The 21,578-nt window shown below is 40.2% G+C and overlaps 1 protein-coding gene across 1 annotated transcript in view; it reads right to left on the bottom strand.

Moving 5' to 3' along the window:
• Positions 1-21,578, bottom strand: part of kcng2 (potassium voltage-gated channel, subfamily G, member 2) — a 98,932-nt gene that overhangs the window by 43,288 nt on the left and 34,066 nt on the right. Inside the window, exon 2 of the mRNA XM_014020861.1 lies at positions 13,571-14,441. Coding sequence (XP_013876315.1) covers positions 13,571-14,353 — 783 coding nt within the window. The 5' untranslated portion in view covers positions 14,354-14,441. The remainder of the gene's footprint in view (positions 1-13,570; positions 14,442-21,578) is intronic.

Here is a 21,578-nt window from a genome sequence, read left to right as displayed (position 1 = left end):
TTCAGAATGATTGACAGGCGTCTAGCCACGCCCCCTCGGTTTGCGGCTCATTGGGGCTAATTCTGTTCAGCCCAGGATCAGCCCAAAGCCACAGGATTCAGCCATTTAGGGTGAATGTACAAAAACGTGCTCCAGTGTGAGTGTATGTGGGCGTGGTTTGGTGTAGATTGACGAATACGATGCGAACAGCATTAACATGTTAAGAAATTGAGGCGCTAAACAACTTAGCTAAGTTTCTTAAAACAACAAAGTGTTTTAGACCAGAACATACCAGGAGAAGCTTAAAGTAAAAGAGCTTGGACCAGATCTGCTGGACAAGAAAAGCAGCAGAACAAAGACAGAGGGAGAGTTTACACTCCATTATTTTCCAAGAACTGGATTAGCGACAGGCTAAGCTGACTGCTTTTAGCGAGGCTAATGACTTGTTTTGATTCATTGCCTCRTTTTTAAAGCATCAGGATCTGACTCAGCATGGATTTAAACAGTTAAGAAAAAAGCTAACATACTTTTGTAATGCTTTTAATCATAGTAGTGCTATAATATAGTTGTGCTTTTAATCATAGTATAATATAGTTACATTGTTTTATAATTGTTAACACAACTTTAAATAAATATAATATCCCACTATAATTTAAGAAGTAATAATATATAATAATATCCCACAATATAAGAAGTCCCACTAAGGTAGAGACATTTATTTTTATATAGCCTGCATAAAAAGTTATCTCCTCTAGACTTGTCACATTGTGTCTGTATGTTGTTTTTTTTTTAATTACATTTTAGACCAGACTAGTGTGTTATACACTGACTGGCACCTTTGTGTTATTTATTTATTTATTTTGCAGTTTGGGTGTGCCCTTGTTTTCTGTACATAACGTGTGTGTGTGTGCGTGCGTGCGTGCTGCGTGTGTGTGAACCAGGTGGAACTCTTTGAATGGTCTGGAACCAGCAGTCTGGACCTGTGAGCTCTTCAACACCTACAGATGACACCATCCTGCATGCTGCTGCACAGAGACTGAGGTTTGAAATAGTTGTTGGAGATTTGTGAATCTGCACCATCGTAAGTCACTTTCTGTAATAGTATAAACGAGAGAGTTTTTTATTGTGTGCTTTGACTTTGAAAAAGGGCGGCACTCTTGTGGTAGCCATGTTGACCCTGATAGTTTTTTGCTTTGTTTTTCCTCCCCTGTATGGAGAGAAGAGAGGAGAGTTCTTTGAATAAATGGAGACGAGTTCCCGTGCTCCAAAGTTATTTAAGTCTGTGGTTCTCACTGGGCAGGTTTCCAGCCCTCATAGCTCGCGTGTTACAGTGAGTACTAATTGAAAGAGGTAAGAAAATTGATCCTTTTTGTTCGAGCATCACTTTTCTGTCTCTCTGTCAGGAGTTAAGGATTTTAACTTTTTTTGTAGGTAAATATATGGTTAAGTAAATAGTTTTGTTTGACAATACTTTAAATTAAATAAAACTAGCAACATTACCTTCTGTTTTATTTACTTTAAAGAAGTGATGAGTAGGGAGATGAAAAATTATGTTTTTTATACTGAGACTGGACGAGAAGACCTCGGCAAATTGCCAACTTCAAAAGTAGCTCTTGATTCAAAAAAGGTTGGGCACCCCTGCCTTAAAATGATTACCTTATTTAGTCATCTCCATTCAAAATGGTTCCCTAACTCTAACTGGCATTTGGAAATATATGAAAGAACAATCATACAGATAATAAACATTTGTCATTAACTGTTAGCATCAACACTGTCTTGTCAGTTAGCAAAACATCTCATGAACTGCTATGTTTTATGATAGGTGGTGGATGATATGCATTTCTATAAAAAATGCTTTTTGAGGTTATATTTTTTTGTTGTTGTTTTCTTTTTTACTTTCCAGCCCATGTTCTGTCTAATTCCAGTCTCATGAGAGAAAATAAAAGTGGACTCGTGCTTTTTGTCAGAGAGAAGTTTTTCATTTTTAAAGAATTTCTTCATTTTAAATTCTCTGCCTTTGGAACTTCAAGCAGCTACAAACACATGAAGAGGAGGCTTCGTGTTCATGTGTTGAATCTTTGAAGAATGACTCAGGCACCTCGTTATCCCATCTGTCCTCCCATATATCGTTCTCACTTCTAATGACCCACTGCCACAGGGTCCCAGAGGAGAAACTATAACTGCTTAAGTGTTGCCTCTATGACAACTTTCAGCTGTCTGGAGACTAATTATCCATCCATCCATCCATTGTCTTTACGGGTCACAGCAAGCTGGTGCTTTTGACCAGCAGCCACTGTGTGAGAGGTGGGGGGACCCCCCTGAACAGGTCACAAGTCCATCACGGGGACACATAGAGACAAATAACTATTTGTACTCTCAGTCACATCTAAAGATAATTTAGAGTTACCAAATAACAATGTATGTGTTTTTGATCTGTGGGAGGAAACCAGAGAAGAAACCCATGTGTGAAGTGGGAGAACATATAAACGCCTCACAGAAGAGCCCCAGGCTGGGTAGCAGTCTTACAAGTGACAGCTCAAACCACTGCTCCACTGAGTAGGCCTTTGTTTTTTTTTAATCAAGAATATTTCTCTTCTTCAAAGTATTTGAATCCGTTGATTCGACCAAGAACGTAAAAATAATTTGCAGTTTTTACTGAGTGCCACACAAAGGCGTGAGCAGAAAATAAAGTTTTTGCATGTCTGTGTTATGTGATACAAGATCCCACCATAGCGGTAAAAAAAACGCTAGAGTGTGCTCCACCTATTGTGTTCACTGTTAGCATCTGTAACAACATGAAGGAGCAAAAATGCCTGGCGACCAAACAGGGTGGAAGCTCACAGTCAACAAAAAACAATGGGCCTCATGCAAGAACATGTTCGTATTCTTATCCTAAATTTCTCTTACTTTTGTTCGTACAAAGGGTTCGTACGAACATGTCATGTCAGATTCAACAAACTCTTCTATCTTCAAGAAAAGTGTGTAAATGAATTACACCTGTTCGTACCAGCTGCTCGTGCACGCGAGAGGAGATTAGCATAATTACCACCCCAGAAACACCATATAAGGCTATGTTTCCTGCCTCAGACACAAGGAAGTGTCCATTCATGAAAATGGCAGCGAAAATTAAAAAGAAAAACTTTACGAGTTCAGAGATTGAAGTCCGTCTGTCAGAGATCCAGAAAAGAAAATCTGTCATTTTTAGCAGGTCAGCTGTGGAATAAAAAGAGCTGCTAAAAGTATAAACAACTGTGTTAAATCATTTTCATTTATTCAKAAGCSGCAGSGCTGCGCACCGTACTCCCCCCCCACCGCGCGGTTGCAGGTGGTCTCAGTTGCAGTTCTGAAATAAGCATTTTAAAATGTTTTCAAAATATGTCTGGCACTTTGGAGAGAATCCACTACTTGCTAGAGGGATTATGTATCCCCTCTGGTCTGGGAACGTCTCGGTGTCCCCCAGGACGAGCTGGAAGGTGTCGCTGGCGAGAGCGGGGTCTCCTGCTGCCCCCCACAACCCGATCCCGGATAAGCGGAAGAAAACGGATGGACGAACAATTTATATTGTTAGTTTAAATTATTACATTTAAAATTATAACTCTAATTCAAGCAGAATAGCCTATTGTCAACATAATTATGGAGTGTGATTTATTTTCAACTCAAAATATCTTCAAACTAACGAAATATAAGGTTATTAGTGAAGAAAACCCGTCTGGATAACAGCAGACTGACTGCTCGTAAAATATACGACAGGTCTGGACCACTCGTGAAAATCTTGGAATACGAAAACATTGGTGAATGCCACATATTCTCCTAAATCACTCGTACGCATAACTTAAGAACAAATCTATGCGTTCGAATGGTTCTTGCATGAGGCCCAATTTGATTAACATGCTCAGCTATTTTTGTAATCTTTTTAAAATAAATTTATTTAATTTTGTAAATTTCATTCATAAATCATATAAAACAGCAGATGATATACAAGTTAAATATATAATTTATAAGTAACACTGATCTAAACCAGAGCTGAAGGCAGTCAATAGCTTAAACTTTAGCTTGTTGAGAAATTATGACTTTAACTTCTTACCTGTCATATAAAATATTTACCGGTCGACACTTACATGTTCACTGCATACCTGGTGATACTTTAGAACTTGTCTCTACGGATATTAGCTAAATTAATATTAGCTCTTCTCAACATGTTTGTCTAATGGAAACCTACAAATAGTTAAATATACTTTATGATRTTATTTTTACAAAACCATCTTGTAATATTTAATAACCTATGCACATTTCAGCAGGGTGCTACACGGTGTATAACAATTTATGCCACACAAGCTAATATCTAGTAAACACTTCAACAAATAACAGTGATGACATCATTATGACAACAGCTTTATAAGTTTATTTTAATTTTAAACTGTTACATTATTAGATTAAGTTCTAGTCAGATCACATCCACATTGAGGTTCATAAAATTAAATCTGTGAAATACTTGTGAAATGAGACGTGTTCCAGTTTCTGGGGTCAGATTTATAAAAGATTGCGTGGAAACCATACTAAAAGTGAACGTACGGCCAAAAGGCGGAAATGGCGTACGCCAAAAAAAATTTCTGATTTATAAAATGTGCGTACGCATGTGTCTGCGCATCTTTCATTTATAAATCACAGCCGCACGTCAGAGTTTGCGCACGAGGTCCTGCTTCAGGTTCTACCCTCTACACGCCCACACTCAACCATAAACAGTCAATGTAAAGTACCTCATGAATGTTAAGATGTATTTAAATCAGTCAGCTGATCAATGACAACAAAAGTGATTGGTTCAGACACGCTCCATCGTGCGTCTGGAGGATGACAGGTGCTGACTGACAGCTGCTCACGTGAACAGAATGTCTGTAATTGACACAGATTTTCTCTCATTTTGCTTTAGAGTAATCTAACGATTTTTATAAAAAAAAATACTCAGCTTCAAATTAATTTTCTTCCAGAGCCTGCAGGATGATAAAAACAATAAAAATTAAATTAAATAAGTCAGATAAAATTAGAAATAAGTTCACTGCTCTTCTCCTCGTCCTCTCCCCCTCCTGCCTGCTCTTTTATCCGCGGCAGACCCCACCCCCGCGCGCGCGTGACAAACACGGATTTTAAACGTGAAGTTTTATAACATCCACACTGGTGAGGTGGATGCGCCCTGCGCGTGTATCCAAAGCGTGACTTTTGCTGTCCTGCTGTTCTTTTCAGGGAGGGGTCTGTGGTCTGTGGGTCAGGGAGGGGTCTGTGGGTCAGGGTCATCTGAGGAGGAAGCAGATGAAGAGATTTGCGCACGGGAACTTTTATTTAAGATTTATGGTTTTTTTATTTCAAAGGTCCTCATGGCTGAGCAGCAGAAGCATAAATATTACTGTTAATAAATCTGGTGACAAATTTGAATAAAAATCTAAGTCTGATTAAGTGAAATTAAATCTCTGACAGTGATTATTACACATTGTGGCTATAACTCCTCACTTCACCATCTGTGTCGCAGCTTCCCGTTGCCAAAATGAGCATACGCATGGGTCAGAGCTGGCGTGAGACACCACACATTTTCACGTCAAGTTTGGATTTTATAAATCACAACCTTGGCGTGAAAAGTGGCGTACGCACGTTTCTGGGCTCAAATTGTGCGTACGCCACTTTTATAAATCCGACCCCTGGTCTCTTGGCACATCCATAATACTTTCAGGCATTTTTATAACCATTAGCTAGCATATGCAATCTAATGTATGAATAGTATTTGTGTTTTTATCATCATTAATAGTTTGTTTGTTTGATTTTTTTTTACAGTTTTTTAAAAATCAGCCTATATTTGCTATTTTGTCAACATTTAAGATGCTAAATTCAAATTCTTGCTCGGTGTGTTACAGTCGATCACACGGCCATGTGGTTCAGACTCACTCCAGCTGTTCTAATAGCTCCATGGATCCCACATACTGTTTTCTTTTTTTAAAGGTTTGACCAAAGCCACTATAACTTCATCATTTCCCAGTTGGAGTCTAAAAGTTTTAGATGAAAAGCAGCTGTTAATATGCAGGTCTTCACTCTTCATCAGTGTTTAGCCCAGTCTTTCACCAACTTCGATTCACTTTGTTTTTCTTATTCATATTTTTCTTTGAAGCTTACACTCTTTATACAAATGCTGCCCACCCTTTCCTCAGTTTTGCTGATCAAGGCCTGACTCTGACAGAGGGAGAAGCTGCAGGGCTCCTTTCTAATCATACAAGCCTGGTCTGCAAAACTTTCACAAGTCCTTGAGGCGAGAGAGGCCATAAAAAAAGGCTCAGGAGGAAGCCGTTGCTATCGTTATCATGCTTTATGCTCTACTTGTTATAGATTGTGACAACATGTGTAGTTAGTCGGCACAAAAGCCTAAGGTAGCAACATTTCTCTTCCTGCAAGATGAAAGCTAAAACCGTGCAACAAGTGGATGTACTCTGCTTCTTTTAATTTTTTTAAGCCTAATTAGATGATATGAACTGCAGCTGTGAGCACCACCGTCATGTCAGGAAATGTCAGCCTTACAGGTTCAGAGGTTCTGATTGTGACATTTGTGCACAAATAAGCCGGCATCACAGAATCAGCTGAACTAAAACAGCGCTGATTGGAGTAGTGTGCTGCTTACGATGGCCACCTGATCCAGTATATTTGTCAGATCAGCTCTGTAACTGCTCCCATTGCTAGGTCAGAGGTGGGCCACATTCCTTCTTTGTGATTTCACACACGATCAGAATAGGCAATGAAGGCTTTATGCTGAAGCTGAACTCAAGGTGCAAATCCATTTCCATAAAAAACACATTTAATTTCTTTGCTCCCACCGTTTTTACACTTCTGATCAAGTTTAGACCAGGATCTCTGTGCTGGACTGGTTTATAAACAGAAACGGTCTTGGTGACTTCTGAAAAGATGGGCCGGAGTTGTGTCTCTGCCTGAATAAAATAATATGATAATGGCTGACACCTTCGGGGATCACCCAGCTGCTGTTTTTTAATCAAAACACTTCAACCAGACTCCTTTAGGATTTGAACTTCCTGTGTGTTTTTATTGTTTTTTATTCCCCTGAGACCCATGAGCTCCCTGATCTGAGTGCAGTGGAGAAAATAAATAGACTTTATCGGCACAAAGACTGGCTGAAAGTATGCAGCAGCATAGATGCAGCTGTGATAAAGCGATATAATATTAAATTAAATTAAAAAACATTATCAGTATTTTTTTTCTCCTGATCTTATTATGAACCAGAATCTGGTTATAGTGCTGGTGTCCCAAAGGGCCTCATTTCATCAGCCAGCGATATTCTGGTGATATCATCAGATTAACAAATCCCGCAACAAGCCAGATAAAATGAAGCAGGAAGCTCTTTTAGAAATATAATCTTGTTTTCTGTGAAAGGCTGCCTTGAAAAAGGTAATGCTAACAAGCTCATCTCCACCTCAACTGCTCTGGACACAAACTAACCCTACTAGCCTGTACCAGCGGCGCCGGATTCATTTATCAGGTGGGGGGTCCGGAGGAAAGGGGAGGAGGGGTCACCATGCATGCACTCTCTGTTCGTACGTGCTCTGAATGTCAGGCGCACATGTTAAGTTTTGCCACATGGTAATCTTATTGCGTAATGTAAAATCTTTCTTTTGAAAATGAAAAAAATAAATAAAACAAACTGCAGTCATGGATAAGATGTTTAGTTTTTATATATATATTTTTTTTTTCAGTTCATCAGCAGCCGCTTGTGAGCATAAATATGAATGGAGAGGACATTAATTTCCTAAAGTGTTGAGAAATAGGAGGGACATTAGCCTGCTTTTGTTAATCATTTATTGCATTTTCTCATAAAAACAGATTTGGTCTACTCAGTTTAATTAGCAATGATTAGACTTTTTTATTATATCAAAGTTTAATTACGCATCAAGCTTTACCTGTATCAACTCATCATCAAGCAATGATTAAATAATGAAGTTTTCACCTGCGATTGTTTTATTTAAATCTTTTATTAGGAATGATGATCATAGTAAATCCAACTTTTTTATAAATGACCATGAAAAAAACTAAACACGTAAATAATACCCTGGAATTTGGAACAGCGGGTCAGATACTTGTACTGGAATGCAGTCTTTTAATGATAGAGATGGTGAATAAAGCAAACAATTGAATTAATGTAGTTAACAGCTAATTTTATTTTGAGCGGGAAAATGAGGAAAATGACACATTTCCTCATCTGGCAGCATTTTCTCCAAAGCGACCTGTCATCGCAGGGCAGCAACAATAATGACAAACTGCGCAATTTTTTGTCAACTCTGTCAGCAAAAGTTCTGTTCTGGGCCAAATATAGGTGAGCATTTGGACCGGACCTATAAAGGACCATGGGCTCCTTTTTTTTCTCCACAACCCGTAAGCTTGGTTCTGGAGATTGGATGGTTGCGCACAGGTTTGGGCCAGAGATGTGGCACAAAATACAAAATTCTTATTTTATTTTTAAGCTGATTTGGTCGACCCGAATGGGATCAGATCAGAGCCAAAACGTTTTTTTGCACGTGTCAGGCAGGTTTATGATCATAGAGCCCGACCCTGCAGAGCTGGAGAATTTGCGTAAACCCTCTGACTGTTCTTCACATGGGTTGTGCACATTGCTCCCCATTTAAATACTTTAACAAGAGCTTGTTCTCATTTTCACATCATTGTACAAGTTATGAACTGTACTGCCTTTTGGAGAATACTTCACCAACATAAACGTCAAGTAGATAAACTCCAGCCTCCAGCTTGCCAGCGTGTGCATCAGCTGAGCGCTGCGCAACAAAACCGAGCCATGTGGATCTGGTGACTTATAAACAGATTTAGTCTTGATCTTAATGCCGTCGGTTTTGTCTGTGCCTCTGTCTGTATCTAGACAGAGAGACATCTGTCATAACTTGTCAGCACTGGGTGCAGCCTGTAAATGACTGATGGGCAGGGCCATAAAGGGTGGTGGGGCCATTGCCCCCATTCCAGCGCCACTGGCCTGCACTGAGCGATGGAGTGGGACTCACACTGGTAAGACAATCCTCCTGGCCTCTGATTGGCTTTTTCTAACTGGGCGCTGTTTATTTCTGCGAATGGCTGTAGGACCACTGGGAGGAGCCAGACAAGTTTTATTTTTTCCACTGATTATCCGTCTCATATGTAAAAAGATAAATAATTTTATAAAAGCTACCTACTGCAACTTTAAACAAGCTCATCCTGCAAAACCATAGTCTCTGCTGTACCTTCTCTAACCAGACCCGCTGTGAAAACATTAAGGAAGGAAAACGTTTTTTTTTTCTTCTCAACTTCTGCATCCCTTTAATGTCTTCACTGAGGATCTGGTCCAGCTGCAGCACATTTGCACCTGTCTGCCACCCTACATTACAGCTCAGTCACATACCTTTATATATAAACTCTGATTAACTTCTATTGTATTTGAGCACCAAATTTGTTCCTCAAAACTTTAAATAAAGGTTGTTTTAACTTGTCAAATCTCCCTGTATCCATGGCTTCCATGGACTTCACTGTGAGTTGTGAAACACCAAGCAGGGGGTCTTTTGAGGTCCCACCACAGGTGTCCTAATAAGCCTTGGCAACAGCTTTAACGTTTCTTCTGATTTTGATTCTGTTTACATTGAATCTGTAGTTTGTACATCAAAATATCAGCATTTTGTCTGTTAGATTATTAGAAAAGTGCACTTCAGATTACTGTTGGATCAATCTTTTTTTTACTTTGTTGGCTCAATCAATCAACTTTATTAGAAAAAATAAAGTTATTGACTGTCTGATAAATGTTTGAAGTCAGCTACACGTTTTTAAAATGTCCTTAAACCATTTTTGAGTTGTATTCATCTCTCATATTCTCATATTTTCCCGTCTTGTTTATTTACAAGTTCTTTTAAAAAAAATACTGTGAGTAATTTTCTCCTCTGTGACACCCATGTCTTCACATGCAAAATTCACCACAACAGGACAATTAAAATGAAAATCTGACTACTTAAAGCAACAAATGCAAATGATTATGAATCATCAGCTTTTCCCTGTTTGTACAAACATCCATCTGAAATTAGATGAAAATCTGGATACAATTCAAATCTTGCAGACTGATGTGTGAAAAGCACCAAGTGCTGAGGGTTCCTACAGCTGCAGCTTGGTTTAAAGTTGCTGTTTTACTTTTACATTTAGATTTACATTTTTTTAGATTTAGGATTTAATATTTACATTTATCATTTAATATTAACATTAGTAAAAAAAAAAAAAGAAAACGTATTAGTGGCAATTCTTAACCTTTTATTTTCCCACCAGCCTCACATGTTGGCTCCGCCCCTTTAAACAGGTGGATGTTTTACAGAAACTGAGTTCATTGCCTTTTATTATTTATTGTGTCATTAACCATAAAATGCTTTTAGCAGTTCTGTTATGTGGGAATAAGCCTCTAATAGTCTGAAAATGATTGTTGAGTTGCGCTCACTTTAGAGGGGCTGAAACAAATTATTTTAATTTCCTTTGTTTCATTGGAGTTAATTCATTCCACGGATACATTTTCTTGGTACAAGTTGGCTGTTTGAACAAATTAAAATTGCTTGCAGAGGTTTCTCTGCATTTGGTAGAGGATTTCTTTTAATATTATTTATTTCAGATATTACCTAAGTTAGGCAATCAGGCACAGCAGGTTAAATTAAAGGTGAGAACCAACATGACAACATTTCTCGGCAGAAGTTTTTTCCATTTTGAGTTGTGTTTACCGAACATCTGCTCTTGGAAAGGTTTGGGTAAACAAGCTTTACTATAAAAGACTTTTTGCATAATCATGCAGTTATATAACAATAATGAGCTTTTCTTTTTATTCATTTGAGTGTTTTTCATATTCGTTTTTTGGAAGCAGGTCAAGTAAATTCTGCTGTACGAGAGAAAAAGAAAAAAAATGGTGGGATGTTGTGTCGAAGCCTAAACCCATTTAGTCATTTAAAGCTGTGTGAATACATAATCTTGCTGATGTGTTTACTGTCATTTAGTGCATATACAGAGAAAAAAACCTTGAACATCATGTTGCTACAAACTACAGGAAGAGGAGTAAGTGCCACGCAATTAAGTGGCATCGCAGTGAAAGGAGAAGAAGCCTTGCTGTCCCCGAGCCTTCGCCTCTGTGTGTGTCACAGTGATTTACTATAAAGCCCAGGAAGTCCTCGCATGTGGGCTGCTGCATCAACATAATCTGAATTCCATTGTAGGTGCTATACGGCACACACAACCCTGAAGCTGTGCTGAAAAAAAGGAAAGAATCCCGACAATGGCTTCTGTTCCGCTCCTACTGGATGTGTGTTGTGTAAAAGTCATAAGGCTGTCCTCATTAAAATTGTTTTTTCGCATTTAGAATTCCATGGTAAGAGACAACAGAGCCCATTTCTGAGAACCAGTACTAATTAGATCTCCTAGATGATTGGTTCTTACATTTTTCATCTTGAGTATCATCTCTAAAAGCTCTCCAACTACAACCATTAAGATAGATATTAAAAAAACAACAGAAACCAGAGCAGAGGAGGATTTGGAAGTCGGAGCAGGAGATGAATTGATGGATTAGGGTATGCTGTGAAGAAGTTAGGCATCTAAAAATAAGTTAGTAAAATGCTACATTATATTCTGGATCTTTTCTAATTAACTGGAATTATCTGCCAGTGTGACATGATAATTAAACTTGCCAGGATACTTGAAATTAGAAAAAAATTCCAGGCTGACAAGATTAATAAAGGTAAATGGACTGAACTTATATATCGCTTTATCAAGCCCCATCTGACCACAAACTGTTTTACATTACAGCCATTGATTGATCTCAAAACAAGATCAAAAATATTTTTTGGTTGGATATAAGCTTGTAGGACATTTTTGCAGGAAGTTAAGCTGAAAGGTAAGACTTACAGGTTCGTCTATCTTCCAAACCTCACTTATATTGATGAAGTATAGATTGCACACAGCTAAAATGATTTTCTTCTGTCCTCCTTATTTTCAAATGCAGAAGTAAATATGGGTCCAACTTTTGGTTTTTTTATTTTATTTTATTTTTTGGTGGGGGGGGGCACTTCCATTTCACTGCTTCCCTGGGCTAACTAATATTACATTGTGGGAACATTTCCAAAAGTTGTTGAACAATCGAAGTGGCACAGACCCTCAAACTATTCTCCAGAGGGAGGATGATATGAAAACATGGCCTAAATATTGTGTGGTAACTTGGTGTCAATGGGTCTATAATGTGCACTTACAAAAGTACAGTGGTGTATCAGTACCTCAACAGTGTAAAAGTTGGAGATTCCGCTTGACAAAACACATGGCTCCACCCACGTAACCTGATGACGTCATCATGTAGGGCTGACATTATGATGTACATCATGACATATTTTTTGTTCAAAATCAAACAGCTCTTTTGAACAGATTTGTGAAACAAAAGGATCCTTAAGATCTGGATCCATTTATCCCGGGGGTGGGGGCAACTCAGGCAGCCAGTGGTACCAACCGCGTACAATAAAACACGGTGGGGGGGGTGTATGTCATGTTCAGACACGGACCCGCGCGGGGTCAGTGTTTAAGTGGGATATTTCCACCATATCCATAGAAAAGGGGTATCTTTTAACACTTGTGCTTCTTTCTTAAATTTTTTCTCATCAGAGAAGACAACTTTCTTCCACCTTTCAATGTCCCATGTTTGGTGCACCCTTGCAAAGTCCAAACGGGCAATTTTGTGGCATTGAAGAAGACGTGGCCTTTGAAGGCGTTTTTTGTTTCTGAAGCCCTTCTCTCACAGATGGTCTGATGGTTATTGGGCTGCAGTCAGCACCAGTAATGGCCTTAATTTGGGTAGAGGATCGTCCCGTGTCTTGACGGACAGCCAATCGGATCCTGCGGCTCAGAGCTGGTGAAATTTTTTTGGGTCTACCACTTGACTTTTTTGTTCCATAACCCTCAGGATCATTTAAAAAATGCAAAATGACTGTCTTACTGCGTCCAACTTCAGCAGCGATGGCACGTTGTGAGAGGCCTTGCTTATGCAGCTCAACAATCCTACCACGTTCAAAGTCAGTGAGCTTTTTTACTTTTGCCATCAGGAGGTCTTGACAGTGTAAAGACTTGACAGAAAACGACATGGAATCCAGATTTTTGCACAGCTTTTGGCTTTTAAAGACTATGGTCTTAAACTTTTGATCAGCTGAAAAAATCATGTTTGAGTGTAAATGCAGTTTTCAGAAAATTCCCTGCTCAAAAGTTCTTGTCTCTTGCACTGATTTCTTCTTTTAACATTGTGAAGCTCTACTTAGAACCTTCTTAAGGTCCAACAGTGCAAAATGCAAATTTTTGCACTTTTTTGACTGGTCTTAAGATTTTGATCAGGAGTGTTTGTATTGGATTATTTTCCTCTTAGCTGTTTTCACCTGATGTTGGAGCCTAATGCAGCAGGTTTTATCACCTAAGGTATGATAATGAATAAAGTTTTATTTAGGAGACTAAATAAATTGTGTTTTAAACACTAAACTTCGTCCTGTGAAGAAAAACAAAAAAAGTATGAAAGTGAACTCACCCGCTCCTCCTCCTCTCGGAGGTCAGGCATGGTGCTGACACACAGCGTCACAGCAGTGATGGCAACAAACAACACTGAGAGACAGGCGAAGATTTTTCCTGGTAGGCCCGAGTGTGGGTTCTCCACCATGTCCCTCAGCCGGCGCATGCAGCCTCCTCTGATGGTCTCTTCAGGTGCTGCCGGGGGCGGTTGGCTCTCCTCGCAGGATGGCGGCGCAGTGAGCTCCGCCTCCTCCTCCTCCAGCCTCTGCTGCTCCTTGTACTCCTCCTGTCGGAGGCGCAGCTTCCTGAGGCAGCACCACTCCAGGTTGTTCTCCTCCAGACCCCAGTACAGAAGCTCCTCCTGGAAGGACAAGGCACACATCTCCCTCAGAAGCCTCAGCTTCCCCGCGGCCAAGAAAGTCACGATGATACGAAATGCAGACGGGCTTCGATCGAAGAAATACTCGTTGCGGCTGCCGTCGTAGTCATCACACACGTCCATGATCTCAGCTTCATTGCTGCAGCTGCGCAGCTTACCCAGCCGAGTCAGGGGGAACTCATCCAGCGTGGACCAGGGGATGTGATACTTGATCCCCCCCACGTTGATGATGGCCGCCCTGTCGGCCAGGCCGGTCTCGTCTCCATCTGGCTGGTGGGGCAGAGGCTGGAGCAGGACCCGCGCTCGCTTGTAGAACAAACCCTTCTTAGACGTGACCTCCTGTGGATTCTCTACTCGGTTGAAGCGAAAGGGGGTGAACTGGTGGTCGGTGTTTCCTGCCAGGAAGGCTACTTCCTGGTACATCCCTGCAGCTCTGCTGGAGGACCCTGTCCTGCACGATGGGTTGAGAGGTTGGCTTCACAGAGTTTGGAAAATGTTTGAAAACACGTCTCTGTGGGAGAAAAAGGACAAATAATTACGTCACTAACGATAATCAGAGCGACTGACCGGTTTTCCTGAACAACTGATTCTAATGCTAGAAGAAAATCCATTTCTTTATCCTCTTCAAAATCCCATAAGGCTAAGGGACAATGAACCTTTGTCATCCTGAGCTAGGCCTTTCCAGGTTCAAGCTACAGTATCTAATAATGTCCTGGTGCATCTCAGCAATGCAGGCAGAAAAATCAAAACAAAAAATGAGTGTAGGTCCTCTGGACGGGTTCTTCTTTAACGAAACGTTTCATCTCTCCTTCAAGAGTTTCAGGTGAACTCAGCCTTATAAGAAGTGCCTCCACATGGTGGACAAACAGGTTTAGCAATGACAATCAAAACTAATCGCTCACATGCAAAAGTGGACCTAAAACCTAACAACTGTGATGATTAGTGCCCTGATCATCACCTATGGGGATAACTGGATATGGAAACCTCCACCCCATTTAGTGTCAGATGTTTTTTCTTTACAAAAATGGCTTCCTTTACTCCTCTCTCAAACCAACATTCCTCTCTATCAAGGATGAGAACATCTTCATCTCTGAAAGAGTGACCGCTGGCCTGTAGATGAGTGTAAACTGCAGAGTTCTGGCCTGTAGATGAGTGTAAACTGCAGAGTCCTGACCTGTAGATGAGTGTAAACTGCAGAGTCCTGGCCTGATGATGTTGCCCATTTGTGCTGACTCATTCTTTTGAACAGTGGCTGGTTTCACCCATGTATAACTGGTCACAGTCCTCCTGACACTTAACAGCATACACAACATTACTGTTTGTGCCAGGGGACCCGATATTTGGGGTGAACCAGTCTTTGTCATGATGTGTTTTAAGGTTTGAAAGAAACTGGGACGTCATGTTTAGAGATTAAATGTCTCAGTTTCTCTGAAAATCCCACAACGTAAAAATTGGTAAAACTAGTAAAAATTAGCCCCTTGTTTTACTCTTTGCTTCGTACAGAGGGTCTAGTCCCTCGGCTATTGGGAAGCAATTTCTTCCTTGAGATGTGGACTCTGTTGAAGTTTAAAACAACTGGATTTGATTTACTCAGTCACTAGCGCTTGGCCGTGAAGGAGGCTAAGCTAAGAAGCTAACCTGAAATTGCGTGTACTGTAAACAACCAGCCCCTACTGGGAAGAGAGAAGTACCGAGCTGAAGGAGATGGCTGTAAATGAGAGCTGCAGGCTTTGTGAGACAAATTTTATTTGGAAGCCTTGTCAACATGGACTTTCTTCATTCACTTCCTCCACTGCCATTGCTAAACTACAAGCAGATTAAAACAGCACAGAAAATCACAACTCTGCCTCCTGCTCACTGATTGGCATGGTTGAAATTTTCAGCCATTTTAGCTTCTTTATTTGGCACATTGTGGATCAATACTGTGTTTTGTCATGGTGTTGGTCACTGACAGTAAGTCCTCTCTGCTGTTCAAGAAAATAAACTCTTTAGGGAATTTCTTTACTGTAATGTCAGATGATGTTCTGCCCCTGTTTTAAATGATGATAATCCATACTTTCTGATGTTCAAGATAGTGAWGACTGGTAGATAGTTAGTTATTAGTGGTACTGCATTTTAATTTTAGAAAGTGCAAATCTGCTTATGAATTATAAAAATTAGTAAGACCGCTAAAGTGCAAATGAAATATTAGGTCTGCAATTAGCAGATTTGCGCTTTAGTGGACTGGTGCCCACCACTGCTAACTGGGCTTTCTTCAAAGCAGATAAGAAACCCAACCCGGATCAACCACCAGGTGACAATGAAGACATCAAACCCAGAGCAGTGATCATCAAAGAAATCCTTGTCTATGGGAGAAATTCCAGACAGAGCAGAAAAAGGAAACTGGAATTGAGTGGAACTGCAAAGACCAGGCTAGCAACATACATAATGATTATGATTGATGCTAGAACTTATTTCATCCTTAGATTAATCTAAATTCAAAATTTACAATTTGTGAAGAAAAATAAGATGGTAAAGTAGATTGGACTTGTTCTGCTTTGTTGAAACTATTTTTAGGTTACAAAACAGTGCCTGGATACTGAGGGGTAGAAGCTCCTCTATCCCTGAGAAAATGTTGCTTCTGATTGGTTAAGATTTTTTAAATGCTCCTATTTATATTAATCCAGTAACAGACAAAAACAACAACAACAAAAAACGAAACTATTATAGTGGGTTTTTTGTTTTTGTTTTTGTGTTTGTTTGGTTTTTTTTGTCTTGCGTAAGAAAGAGCAATGCAGCAATCATTTTCATATCCGGCCCCACAGTGGAAACCAAAAAGCTGAAAAGGCCATTAAGCTAGCTGGTCTTGTAAATGGTTCTGGCTCCACATTTCCTATAACCTGACTTTTAACAATCAATCACCATGGTCTGTGGTTTGTGATTTGTTTCTTTCTCCTTCTGGTTTAACCAAACAGTTCAGGATGTAGCAGGATGACTTATTAGCAAAATTAATGATCTAATTTTAAGTGCATTTCTGTTTGTGAAATGGTTTATTTTTTTTATTTATTTTGAAATAAAACCACCTGACTGTACTGGAAATACACAGAAATCCAGCCTTCATCTTCCTTTGTGACTTGAATAAAACATAACCTTAAAATGAGAAGAAAAAGAAAGAAAGACTTTCACTCAAATGAAATACAGAAATAGCCTTAATTTTCATATAAAGTTTCAACAATGTGTTTCCTGTAGTTACGTTGCAATGAAAGAACAAGTGGATGTTATGAGGTACTTTGAACACAATAAATTAAATTAATAAAATTGTTTACTGTTGTTCTACATACTGCAAGAAACTTATTCACCATTTTAACAATATTTCAGCACACAGATCAATTAGAAATAAAGCAGTGTTTGGTTGACGTATATAACTAGAAACACTTGGAGAGTGCAAACCTCAGCCAAGACCATTTCCCCCCATCCTGTAAGAGTTAATGCACAAAAGCAGAGATGGAAACACATTTGCCGAATAAGTCCTGACGTAGTGAACATTTAAGCAGGCAGTATGCACGGAATTTCTTCCCAGTGGAGTCCAATATGAAAAAAAAGTCAGACTCGTCACCCGACGTTATTCATCGTCAAACTGGTGTCGGATTAAGCTCCTAAGTTTTCATCAGTCAAATTTCACCATGTAAAACGTCTGTTTTATCCCCTTGTATGAGTTTGTAATGGTTTGACTCTCTTTATAAAGTGCTTCCTGGTTCCCCCCGTCTCCAAACTTTGAGGCCCAGCAGCTCTCTGTTTACAAGCCTAATAGAGAGAAACTGTTTTGATTGGTAGTTTCGGAAATGTGGTGTGTTTGAGGAAATGGGGAAAATAGGTTTCATGGTGCAGTCACACACTTCCTGGTCACAAAACATTCTGTAAATGCGCACATTATGGCAAAAATTATTCATCATTAAATGTGGTTTTAACATTACTTTTATAAAGTTTGAAGTCTATGCTGTCCAATCCAGCTCAATGTTTTTCACTGAAGCCCTGTGAAAGCATCACAGCTTTGCTTATCTCAGAGTGTTAAAAGAAACAAAATTCCTGTACCTGCATTGTGATCTGGAACATCACCAAAATTTAAAGGTGTGTTCCTTGGCCCAGTACCCACATGTGKTAAAAATGTCATGACAATCTGTCCACAAGTTTTTGAGTAATGTCCACAGACAGAACGACAGGCAGACCGACACAGACAAACAGAGAAATACGCAACCAAAATCATTACCTCGCCCTTGGCGGAGGTAACAAATAAGACACTGACATGTTTTATGTTTATTCGGTGGTTTCTCTCAAGATGAAAACTTTTCTCCAAATAATAAAAAAAAAATTAGAGTTTCAGGAGCAGAATGAAAAGCATTGGTTGTTATTGAGACAATAATTTCCGTCATAACAGAACAAGTTTTTTTGTTGTTGTTGTAGAAGTTTCCTCTGTTGACTTCTTTTTGAATCCTTTTAAAACAACGTCCTCCACAGAAACAGCCAGTTTTACCTGACACATTAAAAATCCAATTCAACTGAAAATAAAAATCTGTTATAGAGATTAAAATCATGTCTTTTCCTATCTCATTGGACTAAGTCTTTCCTCACAGCAAGATGAACCACTCCTGGTTTTGCGAGGAGCACTCCTGCAAATTACAAATAAAAAGACAAACTAGAACATCTCTGAAAAATATAAACAACTTTTAAAGCTCTCAAAATGGAATTAACTTAATTTTGCAATGATCTACACCAGGGGTGTGTAACTGGTGGCCCACAGGCCAAATACAGGCGGGTGACTTCCGTTCAGCTGACAATGACAATGGTTGTAATGATAAAATTTGCCACTAGATGGGACCTCCAATGCAGACGCCACCTCATGCATGTCTTCTCTACCAGCGAGGAAGAGGCATGGCTAAGGAAAGACGAAATAAAACAAGACTTATAAAATCTAATTTTTCAGGTAAAATGAGAGATAGATTATCTACAGACAGAATTTCAAGGCAAGCCTCTGTGTTTAGTCTGCTTAGAGACACTGTTTGCCATGAAGGATTTTAATACAAGTTGTCAATTCAACACATTGCATAAAAATATGAGAAGTTTATTGAAGTCATGAGTACATAAACAACAACGTTTTTACTAGAACCATGTAGGAGTCTGCATTCAAAACGTCTTATGTCTTTAAACTTCAGCTCGCTAAAGTGAAGTTTTTGTAAGCTTCAAATGTTTTGTAGTCATATTTATTAAACAGGAGTGGCTACAACTGTAATACATGCATTTAAGCATGACATACTGTATGTTAAGTTACTGCTCTGTATTGAAAGAAATCAAATTTAGATCCAGTCTTGTATTTTACACTATCAGTTGCAGTCACATGCTTTAAACAGAGATTCAATAAGTCTATTATTGTCTCCCACTCTGTAACATAAACAAAGCTTGTTTGACATTTCAATGTCAGATACTGCCCCCAGGAGTGTGACCAAGAAGTTTGGGTTTATGTACGTACATGTAATTTGGTTGGAGTCCTAACTGGGCACAACCTGAGAGAATATATACGTAGGTATCAATCAAGTGACAGGTGACACGCCCCCTTTTCGGGGGGGCGGGCGGGGGGAGGGGGGCATCCGTCATGTCCATATATGGTCAACTTCCGGTGACTTCCGTNAATCCAGTGCTACTCATCCATACAGATCAATATTAGAGACAATTATTAATTATTCAGGAAACAGTCTGAAAAGTCAATTCTCCGCAGGGCTTTTTTATAAAGACACACCTGGAACGCTCGAGAGTTTGGACCCTGCAGGACGCAACGAAGGATTAAAAAAAAAGAATTTCCATCACTGCTAATTCAAGAACTGTGGAGTTATTAGGTCCGGTTCATAGTCATATATTTTTCTGTGAAAAACTTCTTCTGAACTCTGTAGATTTAAAAATTAAATTTACCAAAGCTAACGAAGCGTTTTGCCTGATGTGCGCCCGTCAGTCTATATTCAAACTGCATCTGCTGGGCGCGTCTCTTTTCATCAAAAGGGCATCAGTTGCACCTGTTCTTCGCCTGGGACATGCTGCAGCTCTCATGAAGAGTAACGCGCTGTACCCTCTGACGCGCGTGCAAATAAAAACTTTCTCCATTCCTCAGAATTCCAGAATCTGTAATCAGGAAAAGCTTTTTTTAGGGCTTAATCCAAAATATTTAATTTTAGGCCTTGTTCATCATGAAGCGTTTACAGGAAGGAGAGATTTGAATCCTTTAATTTTCGCCATTATGACACGGAATTTTTATCTTTATGTAAAAATGGTATACAAATCCCGGGTAAATCGTTCCAGCCAGACTTTGCTAATCATAATTCTGTCCGTGAGTTCTACAATCTATTTCAATCGTCTGGGAGAGATCTTAAAGATTTACCGCTCTCTTTAGACCGAACCGGTTTTAATCAAGGTTTCACGTTATTTATGTTTAATTTTAATCCAACCGAAGACCTGGATGTATTGTCACCCGCTTCAACCGGAACCTTGCGCCTAGAAATCTGTTTCAGAGTACCGCTGCCACACACCGTTACGCTGATCGCGTACGCCGCTTTTGACAGCATCCTAGACATTGATTCAAAATGTCAGATCATGGTCGACTTCTACTATGAAAAAACAAAAAACTATGAACAATCATGAAATTGCACACACACACACACACACACACACACACACACACACACGGCTCAACCCCATCCTCTAGTTTCAACTCCGCCCCCTTCCGTTCTCTTCACAGCTTAATAACGACGTGAGCGCTACACGGCTTCTCACATCAACTTCAGACCTTAAAGACTGCAAAGAAATGTATCGACCACTCCGTCAGTCTTCTCTCTCAGCATTATGTGGGGTGAGTACCGGTGATCCGACCTCTCCCCTCCGAGCCTCCACACCGCCACCTTACTACGTGGGTTACCAGCCTTCATCACCGGAAGCGACTGCAACTCCACCCACCTCACAGCTAACCGGAGAAGAACATCTCCAGCTTCCACTGCTCACTGTTGATGATCTCCACATGTTAGAGAGGGAAGTGGAGGCTGATCACTTCCGATGCATCTGCAGTGAAACGTTAGCCGAGGATGTGGTGAGATGGCTCAGCTCTGCGACACCTTATCTGCATCCAGACACCGCTGAGGATTCGGACACAACACGGAAATTTCGCTGCTGGATGTCGAGCCTCCACCATCGACAGCACCAGCAGCCTCTCACAGCCCGATTGCAGAGTCAGGAGCGGACTCGCTTCATTCAACATGGCCTGAGTGGGGCCCTGAAGCTGGGGACTCGCTTCAACCAACATGGCCTTCAGAGGGCCTTGAAGCTGGGGACTCACTTCAACCAACATGGCCTTCAGAGGGCCTTGAAGCTGGGGACTCGCTTCAACCAACATGGCCTTCAGAGGGCCTTGAAGCTGGGGACTCGCTTCAACCAACACGGCCTTCAGAGGGCCTTGAAGCCGGGGACTCACTTTGCTCAGCCAGGCCAGCAGAGGTCAATCACACAGCCTCACTTCCTGCAGCTTCAACAACACGGGAACCGTCGAGCAGCATCACTTCCTGTGGGGATTGGCTGGATCCTGAGGTGGTCAGAACAGCTAAGATAGCCATTCTTCATCTGCTGAACATCACTC

The sequence above is a fragment of the Austrofundulus limnaeus genome, unplaced genomic scaffold, assembly GCF_001266775.1.
Source record: "Austrofundulus limnaeus strain Quisiro unplaced genomic scaffold, Austrofundulus_limnaeus-1.0 Scaffold270, whole genome shotgun sequence".
NCBI classification, from domain to species: domain Eukaryota; kingdom Metazoa; phylum Chordata; class Actinopteri; order Cyprinodontiformes; family Rivulidae; genus Austrofundulus; species Austrofundulus limnaeus.
Note: the sequence above shows the minus strand (reverse complement) of the source record. Positions and strands in the feature narration are given on the sequence as shown.